We start from the raw sequence: 19,422 nt of genomic DNA, 5'->3' as shown, positions 1-19,422 counted from the left end.
TAGAGTTATCAAACCTTTTTTTTTTTTTTTGAAAACTAAGGTTATTAAACCATTAATAATATATTTAACATTAAAATTAAATAAATATATTAATATATAGAAAGGGTGCAGGGCGGTACAGTTTGTGCAGTTTTCTCATTATAAAACTGCAAACCACACTGCACAATATGGTGCGGTGCACTATTACTTGCAGTGCAATGCAATTATGCTATTTTGTAGGTAGTTTTGGTGCGATTTGTGCAGTTTGGTGAACACCTCTACTTATATGTATTTAGCAATGATTTTTCCATAGAATCCTTCTTGGACCCCATGTTTTTGTTTCAAGCTGCAACTTACGCATATGCATTTGTATATATAATAGTTTTAATTTTAATTAAATAAATTCATCTTACTTCATTATTCCGAAATGCACATAATTATGAAAATTACCAAGTGAGCCATTAGTACTCATTTTTTAAACTTAATAAACTTATAGCAGTCACTTGAAACTTTATGGACAAAAAGTGCTCATTATTTATACTTTAAAAAACCAATAACACTCAACTAAAACTTCAAAGACTAAAAGTGTTCAACTAGTAAGCTTTAGGAACCAATAATATATTTCAATATGTTAAATTTATATTTTAATTAATAATTATATCATTTCAATTTGACCGTGAGCAAACCCTGATCAAACTTCAAAACCTTGAATCTCTTTCTATTTCATTTCTTTCAAAAGTTCAGTTTTTAAAACTATGCATAAAACCGACCATCAATACAAAATGAAAAGGAAGTAAATAAACTCAAAAAATTTCTTATGAACGTTATCCCCTTTGGAAAAATTATTGGTTATTCCTAGAGCCAACAATACGGTACTCCTTTTCCTCTTACATGAATGGTGAAACTCACCATAAACGTAATTTATGAGAGCCTATTATTATGTTGTGGGTGAAGTACCACATTGTACTTGTGAAGTATTGAATATTACTTCTCACCTTACAATCCCATAAATAAGCAATCGCTTTCCTAGGAAAATAAAGAATTATATTATTTCTCTCCCCTGGAAAGAGAAGGTTGTGCCTGTGATGACTTGGAAATTGAGAATTATGCCATGCGTTATCCACTTATCCAGCAAAATTTTGCACATAGGAAGAAAGGCATATTAGATACCAACATTCAGGATACCATGTTTAGAGCAACAAATTCTTAGAAGACATTGCAATTGTTATACAACCACAAACCCATTTAAACTGATACACACCCAATGCATATTTCAACTTGTGAATAGTCAGGTGTTGGCTTCACAACAGCGTCCAGAGTCTAATTCTACCAACTTGGCATGCAAAACTGAGCAACTCATCAAAATATTTGACAATATGACAATACATGAGAAAACTACGGAGCTTAACAACTTAACAAAACCTCAATGTGATCCAATAGTGAAATACTTCTAGAACGAAGTTGGTGCCCTTGCAATTACTTGTGCCTGAAAGCGATGACAATTGCAGTGCAGTTGTCTTTACAGCGCCGCTCACGAACAGCTTCCTTCACAAGACGACGGCTCACAGTGGTGACAGGTAAACCCTCCTATTAAACACGTGTAAGCCTTAACATAAAGAACATGTAGAAGTAAAGGTTACCAAAGTGAATTATAAATATGAAACAACCTACAGAAGGCAGTCCTGGTAACACTTTTTCAATCCCTCCACCAAAGAAAAGATATAAATAATATGGCTCCTAGTTTCATTATACTGATAGTGAAATAAACTTATGGTGAGCCAGATCCTTTGTGGGACAAACAATGCAAACACTAAACCACTTTCTAACAAAATGTAGTCCACTAGAATCATCGAAAACTGTGTACTATCATTTTTTTTTTTTTTGATAAGTTAGAATATTATATATACGAAAGGCTACTCCATGCATGAAAAACATAGAACAGACCTAGAAAATACAAGAAGAAGAAAACTAAAAAAACAAAAAAAGAAAACCAAACAACAGAATAATTACAAAAGAGAAAGAGAGCTAAGAAAAGAGGGGAGAGAATCACTAGTCGTGAGTCCCCATGCCCGAGACCAATCAAAGAGTCCCACTAAAAAAGGCAATCATCTGAACACCGAAACTATCCAAATCCTCAAAAGTCCTCCGATTCCGTTCCTTCCAAATACACCATAGAATGCACAACAGAACTAAGTTCCAAATCTGAGATGAATGCTTCCCTAACCAATTCCACCAGCCAAAAAGCAAATCTAGGATCGATCTAGGCATAACCCAAGACAAACCAAAAGTTATTAAGATAAAGCTCCACAACCGATAAGTCATCTCACAATGAAAAAGTAAGTGGTCTACCGTCTCTACACAATGCCGGCACATAATGCACCAATCTACATAATCCAATCCTCTCAATCTTCTCAAGTTATCACCCGTTAGGATCTTATTCCAAGCTGCACACCAAACAAAAAAAGAAACTCGCCTAGGGGCTTTGACTTTCCATATTCCTTTCCAAGGAAAGACAATTGAGAGAGAATCTCGCAATTTGTTATAATACGACCGGATGTCAAACTCCCCGTTAGGTTTCAACTTCCATCTCATCCGGTCTCTAACATCCATTGGAGGAGAATTAGCTCCCAATATACGAAGAAAATGCAGCCCTTCATCCATCTCTCAATCATTAAATTCTCGAATAAAACGAACATCTCAAAATCTTCTATCATCCGCCCCCTGCCTTGACAAAGAAGCTTCTACAGATGCCTCCTTATTAATGGCAATACCATACAACCTTGGGAAAGCCACTTGGAAAGGTTGATCCCCATACCACCCATCCTGCCAAAATGACAATTCTTGCTAAAATCCTCCCATCCCATGCGAATACCTCTCCACAAACCACACCCATGAACTCCCCTACCTAGCTTTGAGGTCCATCCCCCCCATTCTTCCCCATATTTAGACGCTACCACCCTCCTCCATAACCGACCCTCTTCCTTCCCAAACTGCCACAACCATTTCCCCAATAAAGCCCTATTGAAAGTAGTAATTTTCCTTATCCCCAACCCACCAGTAGCTATAGGCACACATACTTTATCCCATCCTACCAAATGAATCTTGCTATCACCCCATAAAAAGTCCCTTTGCAACTTTTCAATCTTATTAGCCACATAAGTAGGAATGGTGAAAAGAGATAGAAAATAGGTAGGAAGACTAGATAACGTACTCTTGAGTAGCATCAATCGACCCCCTTTAGACAAATACAACCTCTTCCACCCGGCTAATTTCCGCTCAATTTTTTTTAAAATAGGATTCCAAATTTAAGAGAAGTTATGTGAAGCCCCCAACGGCATGCCGAGGTAAGACATAGGCAAAGTTCCAACTCTACAGCCCAAAATTTCCGCCAGGGCATGCACATCACCAACCTCCCCTATAGGAACCATTTCACTCTTGTGTACATTTACCTTCAAACCTGTTACCGCCTGAAAACTAAGTAATAACAACCGAATATGAAGAATTTGCTCCACATCTGCATCACAAAATAGGATAGTATCGTCTGCAAACAAAAGATGTGAAACACATTCCCCACCACCCCTCCTACCCTCAACTTTAAAACCGTGGATCAAGCCAGCTCCCTCCACTCTTCTCAACATCCTACTAAACACCTCCATCAAAATCAAAAACAGCATAGGAGATAGCGGATCCCCTTGTCTTAAACCCCTTGAACTACCAAAAAAATCAGCTGGAGACCCGTTAATCAAAATAGAAAACTGAACTGTGGAAATACAAGTGCGGATCCACTTACACCACTTCACTCTAAAGCCCATTCTATTCAACAAATACAGCAAAGCCTCCTAATTCACATGATCGTAAACTTTCTCAATATCAAGTTTACAAATGACTCCAGGAACCCTACTCTTCCCTCGGTTATCCACACACTCATTCGCAATAAGAACCGAGTCAAGGATTTGTCTCCTACCCACAAAGCTATTCTGAGTCTCAAAGATCAATTGATCTAAAACTACTCTTAAACGATTTGCCAAAACCTTTGCCAAGATTTTATACACACTCCCTACCAAGCTAATAGGTCGGAAATCTCTAATATTAGAGGCGTCATTCTTTTTAGGAATCAAAGCAATGAAGGTAGCATTGAGAGACTTTTCAAACTTACAATGTTGAAAAAACTCATCAAAGACCACTAACACGTCTTTCTCAACTACTCTCCAACAAAGTTGATAAAACGCCATAGTAAACCCATCCGGACTTGGAGCTTTGTCCCCCTCCAAATCACTTACAACTTGAAGTATCTCCTCTCTCTCAAACTTCCTTTCAAGCCAAACGCTCTCCATATCCCCAATACGATCAAACTCCAAACCCTCCACAAAAAGCCTCCACCCCTCAGACTCCTTGTACAAATTTTTATAAAATTGGACTACCTGATTAGTAACCTCAGATTCCTCCTCAAAAACCACCCCATCTACCTCCAAGGTTCTCAGATGGAGAAGCATGCAAGAAACCACAAAAGACCAAGGTTGTCAAAATCGGGATCCTACGTAGGATCGTGAGAGGTAGGTAGGATCGTGGATCGTAAGATCGGATCGTGGATCGTAAGATCGAATCGTGGATCGTAAGATCCTACCTATTTTCATATTTTAAGCAAAAAACCTATTGATAGTGACTTAGTTGCACACACTACATCGTTCTTATGTCATTCTAATGAAATAAAATATATTTAACTTTTGACATAATGTATCTAAATAGTTCAGTACATGTTTAATTAGCAACTAAGTACCAAAATATTATCTACACATATGGAAAATGTTTTCCAAATTCTATGTTCCAAATCCAAAATAAGTTAGGCTAGTTAGTATATAAAAACTAGCTAACTACAAAGTTACAATATGTAATCCAAAAGAGATTTCTCAATCTAAGGTAAACTAGCAAATTACAAATATAAAATCCAAAAGAGAATTCTCATTTTAAGGTTCTTCTAATCTAATCACTGTCACTATCATATCCCATTTCATCATCTAAATATTTTAGCTTTTGTTTTTAAAAACGTTAAACTTAAGTACTATAGGTTTTTTTGAGATTTTATGTTGACATAAGGGTAAATTTGGGACTTCAATTCATTATTAGGCTTCTGATAACCCGTTAGACTTATGGGTTTAGGTAGATTATCTTACCCAAATGAATCCCACTTAAAATCTATATATATATATATATATCAAGCCAAATGGTAGGATCAGTAGGATCCCATACGATCCTACGATCCTATGCAATCCTACACGATCCTATATACGATCCTACAATTTTTGCGATTTTCCTACGATTTTAAACTTTTTGGTGAGATGGGATCGTAAAATCGCAATTTTACGATCCGGATCGCGATTTTGACAACCATGCAAAAGACATAAAAGGCATCCCAAAACAAACTCTGACACCCAAGTATTAATTTGGCACATGTTGGATGATACCAAGGCTATTTGGGAAGTTGGGAAGTTGAATAAGCTTTCTAGTAGATTATGAGTTTCATTTTTATTATATTTTTAGGCATTAAACAGCTCCATTCACAATTCATATACATTTATTTTTAAGTGTAAAGGGTAATTTTGAGGTTTATGGGGATGGATTTTTCTAATAGTTTATATTATATGATATATATATATATATATATATGTATGTATATATACATTGGAAAGAATTTTGGTTATATTTAAGTTTAGTTATTTAGCATGGACTCGCTAGTAAATGCCCAAGGAGTCCAATTCTTATTAGGGATCAAGACGTCCAAGTTTTATAAGGAATAGGTATTAGTCATCCAATTATATGGATAAAATGTTCTAGAAGAAGAATAAGTTTTCTTAATTTTCAGAATATAAAAATTTCTGTTTGAGGTTTGTGATCCTAGATGTGATGCTTAGAAAGCTATATTTTTTTGTTTATTGCTCATAGGTTTTCAGTAACTTGAAATCTATTAAGTACACATTTAATTGTCACCTTTAAAACCCTAAAATCTAAAACTTAAAACTCTAAACCACTCATCCATCAAATAGCCCCAAATAACCTTCAAACAGCCCAGTTACTATTCACATCCCTGGAACAGCAACCCAATTACCCAAACCTTGGTTTTTCCCTTCATTTTCACCATTAAAGACTATATTCTTTACTATTTTCCAATCTATTTTCCCACCAAACCCAAATCCTAATTCCCATTCCAAACTGTCCAGGAATTCCAGATCTGATTCAAAATCTATTCCCTTGACATCATCATAGTTTTAAAGATGAAGGGGTGGTCCACCAGTCAAAACCATATTATGCAATTTTGAGAAGGAGAAGCCTATGATGAAATTCACTATGGAGTTCCCACAAGATAAACTCGCATATATGCCTCAATTACTAATGCAGATTGAATTTACCCCATCTTCCCCTATAACATGGCAGTTGAAGAATAATTGTGTAACAAGAAGACAATGATGAGTGATTTGGCTGAAATTTGTATTTTATTTTATTTTTTTTACAAAAAGAGAGAAGATATCAAAAATATGGTGTTTCTAAAGCTTATCTAAAATTGGTGACGCTTTTAAAAATAAGAGTTAAACTCACACTTCCAACATCTGCAATTGCAAGTTCAATTCCTGATTTCAAGATAAAAAGACAACAGTGAATTTGAAATTGTGAGTTCATCCCATGAGTCACGACTGCAGCATTCAGCCTAAAATTGTGAATTCAATGTACAATTTCAAGTAAAATCATAAGTTGAACTCGCGATTTCAGATCTTAAATATCATGAGTTCAACTCACGTTTTTAGATGTGCAAAAGCTTTCAAATAATTTTCAGAAACAAACTATTTTCAATCTTTTTCATTGAATACAACTTTCAGCCAAATGACTCAGACAATGACTGACCATTTTTTTATTTGTTGGTAAAAAAGTTCAATAGACTAAATGAAGAAAGTAAATAGGAACTAACAAGCCATTAATTAAAACATGTCAACTCAATAATGGGAAACCAATTACACAACAAACTATTTCTAAGTCAAACGCCCCTCTGCCAATGACTTGTCAGAAAGAAAGTGAAAGATGTGATCTTACCTTCAATAATTTATGAACAAAATCAACAGCATCACTTGGTCCAAATACCTAAAACAATTGATAACATTATTTCTGTAATAACAATAGAATTCAAAGAAGATCCAGTTATTAATAGTGAAGGCATGTGTGCTGATGAAGAACTATAAAGGAAACACATACCCCCCAGAGGCCATCACAACCAAGAATGATGAAGTGCTCTCTATTTGTGAGGTCAAAAGAATGAATTTCTGGGGTTGCAACAACGCCCACCTGCAATTCACATAGTTTTCAGGACAACAATTAACTGTACATTTTTAAGTGCATTCCTATGGAGTTTAGCGGAGAGAGATGGACTCAAATTTGCAAGAACTTATGTAATGCATGTTTCCTAGGCCCAAGGAAGAGAAATGGTAGGGAGTTGAAAGATTGGGCCAGAGAAAGAAGTATTTCAACTTATGAAGAACCTAAAGGAAAAAATTCCGTTCAAATCCATGACCAAGGTGTCTGGACAGGCATTTATTGCTCTTCCATATTGTGACCCCCACCACTCCCCCCCCAACCACCCCCCCTCCCCCCCCAACAAAAAAAAAAATAGATAAATAAATGTGTGTGTGTGTATTGTCATCCATTTGATATATGTAAACAACAATCTACGTGCAGTAGATTATTTTAATAAGAATATTTTGATTCGCGGTGAAACTAAATTGAGGTGCACTTCAACATTTCTTCAGGCTTCAAAAAGTGTTGCCACTTCATCTTCAAATGTCCTTCGGTTTCTCTCTCGCCAAATGGTCCACATGATACAAAGAGGAGTTGCTTGCCACTTCTTTCCAAGGCAAGTTCTCATTCAACCTAGGTTCAGGGAATAACATCGCAAACCTACCTTTCCGAAAGAATGTATTCATGCTATCTTTTTACACCAATCTTTTGATACCAAGTAATGCTTCACTATATATAACCATGTGTAATCAGTTATATACCCTAAACATGGCGCAAATCATGACTATCAAGAGCAAAGGGAAGGGGGGAGGCAATGCCTATGTGCATCATTCATTGGAAAATTTTCAAAAAGAAACAATTGAGGAAGAAAAGACAAACCCTACATCTTAACAAGAGGAAGAAGTGTCAGGGCTTAAACCTTTTGCGGGACACGAAACTACAAAATAAATTGTCCAAAAAGAGAGATTAAAGACCTTTTTGAACTGGCGATCTCCAAAGGCCCGAGAAACTTCAAGGCGCCCTTGCAATCGTCCATTTGAACTTACTGTACCACCTGCCTGGAGTAGCAAAGCATAATTGTTATTGCAAGGAAAGAAGATAGGGGTTCAAAGTAGATTCATACATAAACAAATATATAAATATTTATCAAGTTCATAATGCAATGACCAGAACCAGCCATCTCTAGAAATACCATACTATCATCTGGACTGTTGAACTAGAAGATCTCCCTTTTGTCCACCAATATGAGTATATGACTAGAGCCACAAATATTTTCACAACTACCCTGGTGGCAAGCCGTGAATAGTAGATGATAAAGTGATATCAATGATGGACCTAGATGAGAACCAATAAAAACTGCGAACAACTAATGTGAAAATTGTTGTGTCTGTAACATTACTCTTTGGCTGTATTTGAGATGTGCTTATTTTCTTCAGCTTATTTGAGTTTTTAACTTCTTTTTGATACTATTCATGGGTCCCATTGTACTATTCAGTTAACTTTTAACTTTTTTTTCTACACTTTCAACCATAAGTATTCAGTTTTAGCTAAATAAGATGTTCCCAAAGGGACCCTTTGTTGTCAACTTTTGTTGGTCCTTTAGTATTTCATATTCCCCATATGACAGAAGAAAAGGAATAGTATATCATACACTGCCATAAGAAAGTCAAAAAATTTGTATGCCAATTTTTTCTTTTTTCTTTTTATAAGTGTATATGCCAATTTGTTTACTAACCAATAAATATAAAAGAATAAGTATGTGATCGACATGCAACAAATATTAGAGTGGCAATTAAGCAAGAATATCATATCCTTCCTTCATAATTAATTTTTATTAAATCCAGCTGCTTGGCTTGGGTTAAGCTTTTCATCCTTCACTAGTCATAGTATAACTGTAGTGGATCCATTCATAATAGCTGAAAAGCTTCTCCACTAGCCAAGCCAAGAAAACCTATAACTAATAAGAATAGTTCATTGATTGGTAAGTTACACACCCCCCACCCTCCAGCCATTCCTAGTTTCTAGGCCTGGCCAGGAACCGGACCCATCACCCATTCCTAGTTTCTAGCTCTGACCAGGAACCAGACCCATATGGTACTTTGATTTTTAATTCAAATGCTGAAAATATGATACTATGATAGTATATCTCATGTGAATGTTGGGGAAAAATGTCATGCTCATGCAACCAAAGTAGCAAAGAGTAAAGCATCCCTAACTCTATTATTACCTTCAATATTAGAGATAGGCATAAATTTGGAAAAGAATAGGAAAGAGGACATGGGGGAGGGGAGGACTGAAACTGAAAGTGTTGGATTTCGGAAAGCATTAAAACTACGTGTACAAACAGATATAAAAGCATTTTGCATCTAATTCATTGCAACTTTATTGCTAATGTTCTGCTGCTTGCTTCCAATTAGCCTATGCTGTGATGCCTTTTCCCCCCTTTATTGGCAATTATACACTCACCTTGAGGCCCTTGAACCCATTGCACACCCTCCAGCTCACTCTTATGAGAGGAGGAGATACCATTTGAGCTAAATCTCATTGCCACCGTGATCCTAGTTTTTGGTAACAATAGTATATACATGTGCACATATATGTGCATGTGCAGTCCTGACCTTCTGAATGCGAGCACGCTCCTGTGGATAGATGGCTTTGTGTTCCCTAGTCAAAACAATGGCCTTCAGCTGACTTTCTCCATCTGACTGATTCTGCAATCCATCAACAGTAGATGATCGTGCGACCACCGCTTTTGCATCCCCAACATTAGCAACAAAAACCTAGAAAATATCCAGTAGAATCAATTAGAAGTTCATGGCATACACAAGGAAAACAATACAAATAATAATCAAAAGCAAAATTAGCACAAATTACAGTGGGGATAAAGTATGTCATGGGCAGTGTTGACCACTTCCCTCTTTTTTTTGATAGATATTGTTCACCACTTCCCTCTTGGAAAACCCTCTGGTAAAATATGAAAGTGAATCCATTTGCAAGAAGCTGTGGGCATTTATATCCAAATCATCCTCTGCGCAAAAAACTGGCTAGGTTTGTAGGACCTCTATGAAATCAGCATAAATTTTTTGCATTACATGTGCCTTGATACACATATTTACAAATTTTTTTATCGTCTTCATTTAGGAGATCTTTATGATAGAGATTGGACCTTGATGCAATGGTAAGTGCCCTCTGAAGCAATGTGACACAGATTTGAGGCCAAAAATCAGCCTTTCAAAATTGGGTGTAAGACCAAAGTAGTGAATTTTAGAACTATAACAAACAGTATGGCCGAAAAATTACATACTGGTCACCAACCGATACAGGTAAATCCCCTAAAATGTACCAGTTTTAATTCTAGCCTGTTTTGGCCTGTACCCGCATTTTCTGTCTGTTTCAACCATTTCGGCTGGTAAATTTAATTTACCAATTCTCAAAGGACTTATCTTACAAAAATAAAGACAACTTGCTAAGCACCTTCTGAATGAAGTTTTGATATTTAAATAATTAAATTATAGGAACATGGTAAAAAAGATAACAATTGCACACTTACTGTTTCTCCTAATACCCAAACACACACAGCAGTTGCACCATCCTGCCATCCCCCTGATAAAAATGTTCAACATGCAAGAAATAAAAATAAATTATTAAGTAAATCAAGTTTAAGAAAATTTTGAGCCCTTATCGCTGTGTTTGTTTTAACTTTCAACAGAAAACATTGTCTGAAAAAGCAAAGTCAAAAGAAAATTGGGAGCTTGATCAACGGAAAAGTGAGTGTTTTCAGAGGAAAATGTTTTCCATTTTTTATCAATAAGGAAATACACACGTTTCAAAGGTTTATTTTAAAAATAAAAAATAAAAATTTTCACCACAACCCCCAACTATCTTGACCTCCCCCACCCCCCCAAATCTTGCACCCTCTCTCTCACCAGCAACTCCTCCCCCTCAGGATCTCGTCATCCCTTGCCAGCAACATCTTCTTCCCAATCTCTCTCATTCCCTCAACATTGGGTCTCATCATCGGCTTCCTCAACCCTCTCTCTCTCTCTCTCTCTCTCTCCTACACAGACAGGTTTTTCTTTTGGGATCAATTCATAATAAAGTGACTAAATTTTACACTACCTGTCAACCAATTGCAATCCTCCTTGTTTTGGCTCTGATCTAATTTTTGTTCATAGATATGTGAATATTTTTATTCTGTTTGTTGAATTCAGTTAAGTATGGGTTTTTTTTTTCCAGTTTGTAAACAGGCAGGGGCAAGAGGGTTTTAGTCAGATGATGGACTGTAGAACTATGTAAAATTGGTTGTTGTGGAGGGAGCTGGTTGTTGCTCAGTGATAGGTAGCATCATTTTTAAAATGTACCACTTGAAATGAAATTTTGAGACAGTTATAATTATTGTTTCATATATGTGATACATCCATGAAAGCCTTTGGCTTGTTTGTGATAATGTTGCTGCGTGGTTAATGATTCCCCTTTGAAGTTTTTTAGTAGCTTGATGGTTTTAAGGCAGGGGATCCTCTAACTCCGTCACTATTCATTCTAGTAATGGATATATTAAGTTCTATGCTGGTAAGGACGATTGAGGGTGGGATGGTGAATGGGGGCTCCCCAAAAGAGATATCTCCCCATTTTCTATTTGCGGATGATAATATATTATTTTGTGAGGCCTCTATGGAAATGTGTTACATATCCGCCTTGTTCTTATGTGCTTGGCAGCAGTGACAAATATTAGAGAGAACCTAAGTAAGAGTAATTTAATTCTGGCAGGAGCAATGGAAAATATCACATATTTGGCAGAATTGCTTTGTTGCAAGGTGGGGTCCTTCCCTATGGTGGATGCCTCAGAAGTCTTCGTGCAAATCCACCGCAGTTTGGAAAGTTGTGTTGGAAAGATTAGAGTAACAGTTGGCTGGATGGAAGATGTATCTAATCAGGGGTTGTGAGGTAAGTGGTAATGGAGATTTGGAGCGAAACAAAGATAATTTTGGTGTGAGGTCATTAAGACAAAATATGAGGTGTGGGTTGAATAGTCTACAGTTGTAGTGCAAGGACCTCATGGGATCTTCTTTGACGGATATGTACCCAGATTTATATTTGATTGCGGCAAAAAAGGATGCTTTAGTGCAATCCTTGAACTCCCATAGAAGGGACACAAGAAGTTTGTGTTGGAATCTCAGATTCCTAAGGGGCCTTCATGATTGGGAAGTGGAAGGGGTGAACAAATTAATGGATTTGATTTATTCCAGGCACCCCTATAGAAGAAATTGAGGATGCCTAATATGGAATTCAGATGGGAAAGTGCTGTTTAGTGTAAAATCCTATTGAGTTTTCGATATGTGTGCCACATCTTTGTTCACTTGGAAAGGTGTTTTGGGTAGCAAGGTACCACCGCTACCACGTAAGGTGGCTCATTTTGTTTGGGCAGCAGCTTTGAAAGCTAACCTTGGAATCCACCTTACGCTTCTTGAAAGTATGTTGTCCGGTTCACCCACTTGTCTTTGTTCACTATTCCTTCTACTGTGGCTAACTGGAATGAGAGAATTCAACACAATTTCTTGTGGGGAGAGATGGTTGGTATGGTTAAATTTTATTTAGTGAGTTGGATAAGGTATGTTGTCTCATAAGTTATGGAGAATTAGGGGGTTCAAAAGGTTCCCACTGTTAATCAGGCGTTGTGAGCAGTGTTGTTGAAAGCGCACTTAAGCTCAAAACTCGAAGCCCCAAGGCTCCAGTGCTTTTTGCCTCAAAAGCTAGGCTCATTCAAAGAAGCGCACTTTAGGCACGCTTTTTCAAAAAGCTCAAGTGTGCTTTTTGGAGCTTTTTTATATTTTTCAAAAAAATAAACCAAAACTGAATTAAAACTATAAGATCTTGACATTATTGATATAAACCATTGATTTTGCATATTTTTATTGTAACTTACTTACCAAAAAAAAAATTTATTTTGAGTATAACTTGTCCTAAAACCCAACCCTCAACCTCCCAATTCTTCTCTATTTTTATTTTTTCTCCTTGAAACAGTAACCCACCTAGCTCCTTGGTACCAATTACCATGTCACAATGTCCTCATTTCTTAGCTCATTCATGAAAAACAAAAAAAAACAAACAAACAAACGTATGATATAATATATGTGGTAATTGTTTAGCTACTTTAGTGGTTGATGTTGAACATAGCAAACTAATTCTTATAGAGTTAAATTCATTAAGTGATTAAATTATTAACTAATATTACTAATTAGTCATAGGGCATTATGGATATAGGAGATTTAAGAAAGGATATTACATGGAAGTACTCATATCTAGCTTATCCAAAAAAATAAAATGACTTGACTTGTAATTTTTGTGTTAAAATTGCAAAAGCAAGGCATATCTAAATGTTATATGAATTAAATAAATATTTTTATTTCAATTTATATGATAATTTGATCATTTGATTGTTGCATTTCTCATTAATAATAATTTTTAAATTTTTTAAATTATTTTTTAAAAATGTGCACTTCACTTCATACAAGTGCGTGCTTGTGCTTTGCGCTTTGCACCTAGGCTCCAAGAGGCCTTTAAGCTTAAGTGCACCCCTCACTTTTACCAACACTGCCTTGGATATCCTCATTAAAAGGAAATAGGTGATTGTCAATGGATGTATCATGAGCAAGTGCAGTGGTGAATCATAAAGCACCTGCTTCTTCATTGCCCTATGACCCAAGAATGGTGATCCTTTGCACTTATAGCTTTTGGTGTGGTGTGGGTGATGCCAAGGCAGGTGATGGATTTGATGCTTTCATAGAAGGGAGTGTTTTGGCATCGTCTTCATAATCGGGTAATGTGGCAGGATACTCATTGCATCATGTGGACCATTTGGAGAGAGTGAAATTGGAAGACTTAAGAAGGTGAAGAGCAGTCGGCACAGGATATCAAGAACAATTTTGTGAGAACTCTATGAATATTGTACTACAATTGGGGGAATTTCTTGTTTCTCTATAGTTGAACTTTTGGATCATATGGATGTTCATTTGTAATTCTTTAGCAAGATCACCATACTGAGCTCTCCTTATTTTGAATAAAATACCTTATCTATCAAAAAATATAACGTTGTTGCATGGTTTCTTGTTAGACTGGATATTGTCCCTTATATTAGCTGGGATTTTTTTAATGGTTGCAAATTATTTTTAGTTTATTTTGTATTTGTTCAAAATTATATTTACGTTATAAATTAAAATTTTGATTCATACAACTATCTGGAATTACTTGAAATATTACTAATTTTACATGCCTGTCAAACACAAGAAAATATTTTTCCAACTCATGTTCAAGGTCATAACCAAACACATAAAAAAGAGTCACTTTTCCAAAACTCTAGTCACTTATCATTGAAGCAAATAGTGCGTAAGTTATCTAAGAGACTAGAAATGATATATGACTTAAAAGAAATGCAGCCTTTAATACCATCCATAGTAGTGGGCAGGGCAATCAAGACAAAAGAAAAGAATCCCATAGTGTTGAAGGCATTATTTAACCAAATGGATTTAGCTAATATGAAATGAAAAGATAAAAGAGTGTAGCTATTGAAACTTTTAGACACAACTCCAGGCAAAAATGCTATAAAGGTTGTCCAACATTAATTTACACCAGATTCTATACTTCATAGCCACTTGAATTTAAAGGGTACTAGCTAGGCCCCTTGCCTTTTGAAAATACTACTGTTTCTATGTATCATTCAGAGACTGAAATGCAATATAGATATAGCAAGCTAAATCTAATCGTGCAAAATTCTCACTTCAACTTCTTTCTCAAAACCCTTTCAATTTAAGGACAAATTGATTCAAAAGAATTAAAATGGTATAATGTACAGATTTATTTCATGCATCCAAAGAAAGAAAATTTAAGTGCTTAACTTTAAAGCAAATATCTGTACCTACAGCACTTTCTTGAAGAAGATATTCATCAGTTTTCCGAAAACCTAAATCAGGGGAAAATCCAATTAAAACCCCTAATAACAGACAAGGAATTTCAAAGATTTTACTGAGAGATTGTTGATCAAAAAGAGATGAGCAAATGATTTCATACCATCAAGTATAGCTCTTTTTGCTGCTTTTACATCCAACTGCAATACCACAGAATGCAGAGATATGAATCAAAGAGTAAAGAGTACAAAAAATTCAAATGCAAATACAGTTAGGTAAGGTAAATCAAACATCTAGGAATATTATTAGGATGCAAATAGAGAAGATAATTACATAGCATATCTTTTCTTATCTTCCTATTTCCTTTCTTTCTTTCTTTATATATATATATATATATTAATTAAATACACAAGAATCAGGGGTGTGCATGGGTCAAGTTGGATCAGGTTAAGGAGTTTTTTCAACCTAACCCACTATGATGGGTTAAAAAAAAAAAGCCACCCAACCCAACCTATCACAGGGGTCCAACCCAATCCACATGGATTGGGTTGGGTCAGGTTGGACCTATGGATTGGACAATTTTTTTTAAATTACTATTATTATTATTAAATTGAGCATTAGAACAACACCACCACAAATAAATGCAAATTCATAACCAAATAATCATGATTTTTGAGCATAACTCTAAACAAAAACAAACTAAATGAGGAGAACTTAGGCCCTGTTTGGATTGGGGGGGAAAGAGGGGGAATGGAGGAGAGTAGAGTAAAGTTGGCTAAAAATAAGCTAATTTTGGGTCAAATATACTCTACTCTATTCTACTCCCCCTTCCTCCCCTCAATCCAAACAGACCATTATGGTTTGGGTTTTATTTAGGAAAATGGGCAAAAAAACAGTAAATAATAAAATTGTATAATATATTTTTAAAATTTTAAATATATATTAAATATAGGTGAGTCGGGTCGAGTTAGACAGATTTGTGAATCTTATGACCTGAACCCAACTCGACCCATTGTTGAAAAAAATTTATAACCCAATCCAACCCACCAACCCTTAAAAAACGACCCAACCCAGCAATTGGGTTGGATCAAGTCGATTTTGGTAGGTTCGTTACACACTCCTCGATAAAATAGCCATGAAAAAGTGATAAAATCATAAGCAATTGCAGGATATTATTGCCATATAGGCATATACTTCAAAATTCCTTTTTTTTGTGTAACAAGTTACTTCAAAAATTCTTGTTGGCAAAATATTCAGAAATCCAACAAAATAAGTAAAGTCCTGAAATGTCTCCATATAATAAACTTTTTAGTTTATAAAAATAAATAATCATATTTAAGCTCATGTATAAGTGAAAGAAAGCACTTTTTTTGGATAAGTAAATAAAATTCAATAAAAAAATGGAAAAGAAAAGAATGATGCGCAAGTATACGGGCTGCATACAAGAGGCAACACAGACAAAATGAACAAAAAAAATGACAGCTAATCAGCTAATGAGAACTGAGAACACATGGAATCCAGAAAATCAAGAAACCCAGCAGCAGAAAACAAGGAGGTTGGTGAAGTCCACTCGTACAAAGTCTTCAAGAAGACAATTTTCAACTAAACCACACTGAGCTCATCTCCCTCAAAACACTTATAAAAGACTCAAAGTAAATTAAAGACGGTGAGGGCAAAGTGCAGACAAAGATTTCATAATAAATCCTGAACATAAAATATGAAAAACCAAATTTTCAGCATCACCATAGTAGTAGTAGTAGTAGTAGTAGTATCCGCTTGAGATACGTGAATGAATGCCAACAAAATCAATCAACTGTAATATATATCAACTATTCTCTAATTGCCTCACTAAACAAAAATCTATGAAATCAGACCAAGCTAACACACCAACTCACGTGGTAAGCCAGCCGAAAGAACATTTGCATGTAAATGCCTTTGAGCATACTCTGCAGCTAATCGACCTCCATGTCCATCATAGATTGCAAAATGTGCACACCTGTCCCCCAAAAAATAGAAAACCCATATATCAAACTAACAAACTTCTTTTGAAACTTCATATAAACAATTTATTTCTCTGTAATTTTTTTGGCAATTCAATAGTTTGGGGTGGGGAAATTTGAACCCTAGTCATTTCCATTGGAAACACTAGGAGTTGCCAATTGAGCAACAAAGCTCTTAACTTTTTGAAACTTCATACAAAAATATAATAACAACAGCAACAGGGCCTTAGACCCAAATTATTTGGGGTTGGCTATGGATCCTGAACATCAACATATAAGTCAAGGCCAGCAACATGTATTCTTTTCCTACATTCTATTTTATCTAAAGTCATACTCTCTGTAACTTCCTTAATTGACATGTCCTTTTTGACTACCTCTACTACTGCTATTTTTTGTTTTCCTTTACCCTTTTTGGTTCTCTCAACTCATTAGCATCTCTTGACCATCGAGTTTTACCACACCTCTGTTTCTAATTTTACTAAACTAACATTTTACGTACTCTAGTTTAGTCCTGCTTAATTGAAAGCCTTTATATTATAGAGCGTCTTCCCAAATTTCTAACTTAATATTAACTCCACTTCTAGTTAAATCCACCAACACTATATTATCTGCAAAAAGCATCATCTGCAGAGAGCATACAGCAAGGGACTTCCTCTTGTATTGCTTTAATGAGCTCATGCATCACTAGTACAAAGAGAGATATGGACTTCGTGCTGATCCTTGATGCAAACCTATAGTGATACGAAAGTCACTTTTGATGCCTTCCACGTGTTCTGACACTAGTCACAGATCCTTAATATACTCTAGAGGAACGTTTTCCTTTTTCAAAACCCACCACATTACCTCTATAGGGACCTATCATGCGCTTTCTCTAGATCTTTACAGGCCTCTCTATATGGTGCATTTTTCCTTAATCAAACAAATGATCACGAAGGCCTCAGAACAATCTTCACTAGTCGTCGCATAAACCATAAATCCATATACAACTAATAGCTCAAAGAAGACCATAAGCAAATTACTGAGACTAAAATTGAATCATGAGCAAAAGTAGCTCGGTGACAACGCAACTCAAAAGTACTTACACACAGTCAAAAATTAAACTTTGAAGTGATTTTAATCAACAACAACTATATATTTATTAAGCTCCAAATTCAAACTACAGACACAAATCAGAAACCGAACACAGCGAATGTAAGAAGGGATGGACCTCAAGTTCGAAGGAGAATCGGCGGCGGCGTCCAGAAGCACAACCGAAGTATCCTCCATGGTGTGCCTCGAGCCCTTGTCCTCCGCCGCATCAGCTTCGATCTCGAAAAATCGCTCTGTTTTCAACTTTTTCACAACGCCGCCGCCATCGGTCTGGTCCTCGGAAGAATTGCTTCCGCGCTTGTGGTTAGGGTTAGAGTTAGCGCTAGGCTCAGCCTTGGGACTCTCGGTCTCACTCATTGCGTTTGGTTACAGAGAAAATTGAATTTTTTTTTTTTTTTGGTTTTGTGTAATTTGAAGGTTTAGACTTTAAAGAGAAGAAGAAGAAGATAGTCTCCAGGAGTGAGAGAAGGGAGCGCGGGAACACTGAGCAGCGTTAATTGTATGAAGAAATGAGTGTCTGAAGAATGAACATAATCTTGTAATCTGAAATCAGATATTTCTTCCCATCCCTGTTTTTCTTTTTTCTCTAGGATAATTATGCTTTGCCCGCTCTGGATTGCCCCTAATTCTATGCGGACGCCGGTGGTTTAAATTTTGACATTTTGTTCGCCTGTGTGATTTTGTGTATTTCATAACTCATCTCAATATTTTTCATTACTCTAACACCAAATAAGTAAAAAATACATTCCAAAATGGATCAAAACTCACTCTCACTCCCAAAACTCACTCACTCCCACTCGCTTGAGACAATTGAGGTAGATCCGAGCCGAGGAAGAAAGACACAATTGCTCCTCTGTTCAGCTGTGGCAAATCCTACAATCGGCTTCGATTCGTGCATGCTCCTGGTTTTGATTGTGCATGCTTCTAGGTTTTGATTGTGGGTATTGAACCTAGGTTACTATAATATATATAGCAGAATTTTTTAATGTAATGGCCATTTCGCAAAATTTTTTCTCAGCGGCCAAACAAGAACCAAAGGAAAATAGATTATGAAACCCCTATTCCTAGATAAACAAATCTGAATCTAATAGAACAAGCACGATTAATCATATCTTTCAAAAAATAGTTTTCTAAATCTGTACTCGGTGCAATTTGAGTTAGTTGGTTGAGACATA

The 19,422-nt window shown here is 36.0% G+C and overlaps 1 protein-coding gene across 2 annotated transcripts; it reads right to left on the bottom strand.

Annotated features, from left to right (window-relative positions):
* Positions 1–1,116: 1,116 nt before the first annotated feature.
* LOC112039356 (probable protein phosphatase 2C 8) lies at positions 1,117–18,887 on the bottom strand. Of its 2 annotated transcripts, none has more exons than XM_065777198.1 (10): positions 18,366–18,887; positions 17,046–17,154; positions 15,322–15,358; positions 15,170–15,214; positions 10,808–10,860; positions 9,876–10,037; positions 8,232–8,315; positions 7,219–7,308; positions 7,060–7,107; positions 1,117–1,585 (listed from the first exon to the last, which is right to left on the bottom strand). In XM_065777198.1, the coding sequence occupies exons 1-10, from the start codon at positions 18,602–18,604 to the stop codon at positions 1,511–1,513; spliced, it is 942 nt and encodes a 313-aa protein (XP_065633270.1). In that variant the 5' UTR covers positions 18,605–18,887; the 3' UTR covers positions 1,117–1,510. The 2 variants fall into 2 exon arrangements, with proteins under 2 accessions (XP_065633270.1, XP_023927999.2); XM_024072231.2 differs by having other exon boundaries at positions 1,117–1,566; positions 18,366–18,882.
* Positions 18,888–19,422: the final 535 nt, after the last annotated feature.

The sequence above is a fragment of the Quercus suber genome, unplaced genomic scaffold, assembly GCF_002906115.3.
Source record: "Quercus suber isolate HL8 unplaced genomic scaffold, Cork oak 2.0 scaffold_150, whole genome shotgun sequence".
NCBI classification, from domain to species: Eukaryota; Viridiplantae; Streptophyta; class Magnoliopsida; order Fagales; family Fagaceae; genus Quercus; species Quercus suber.
The sequence above is the reverse complement of the archived record's forward strand: the minus strand, read 5'-3'. Positions and strand labels throughout refer to the sequence as shown.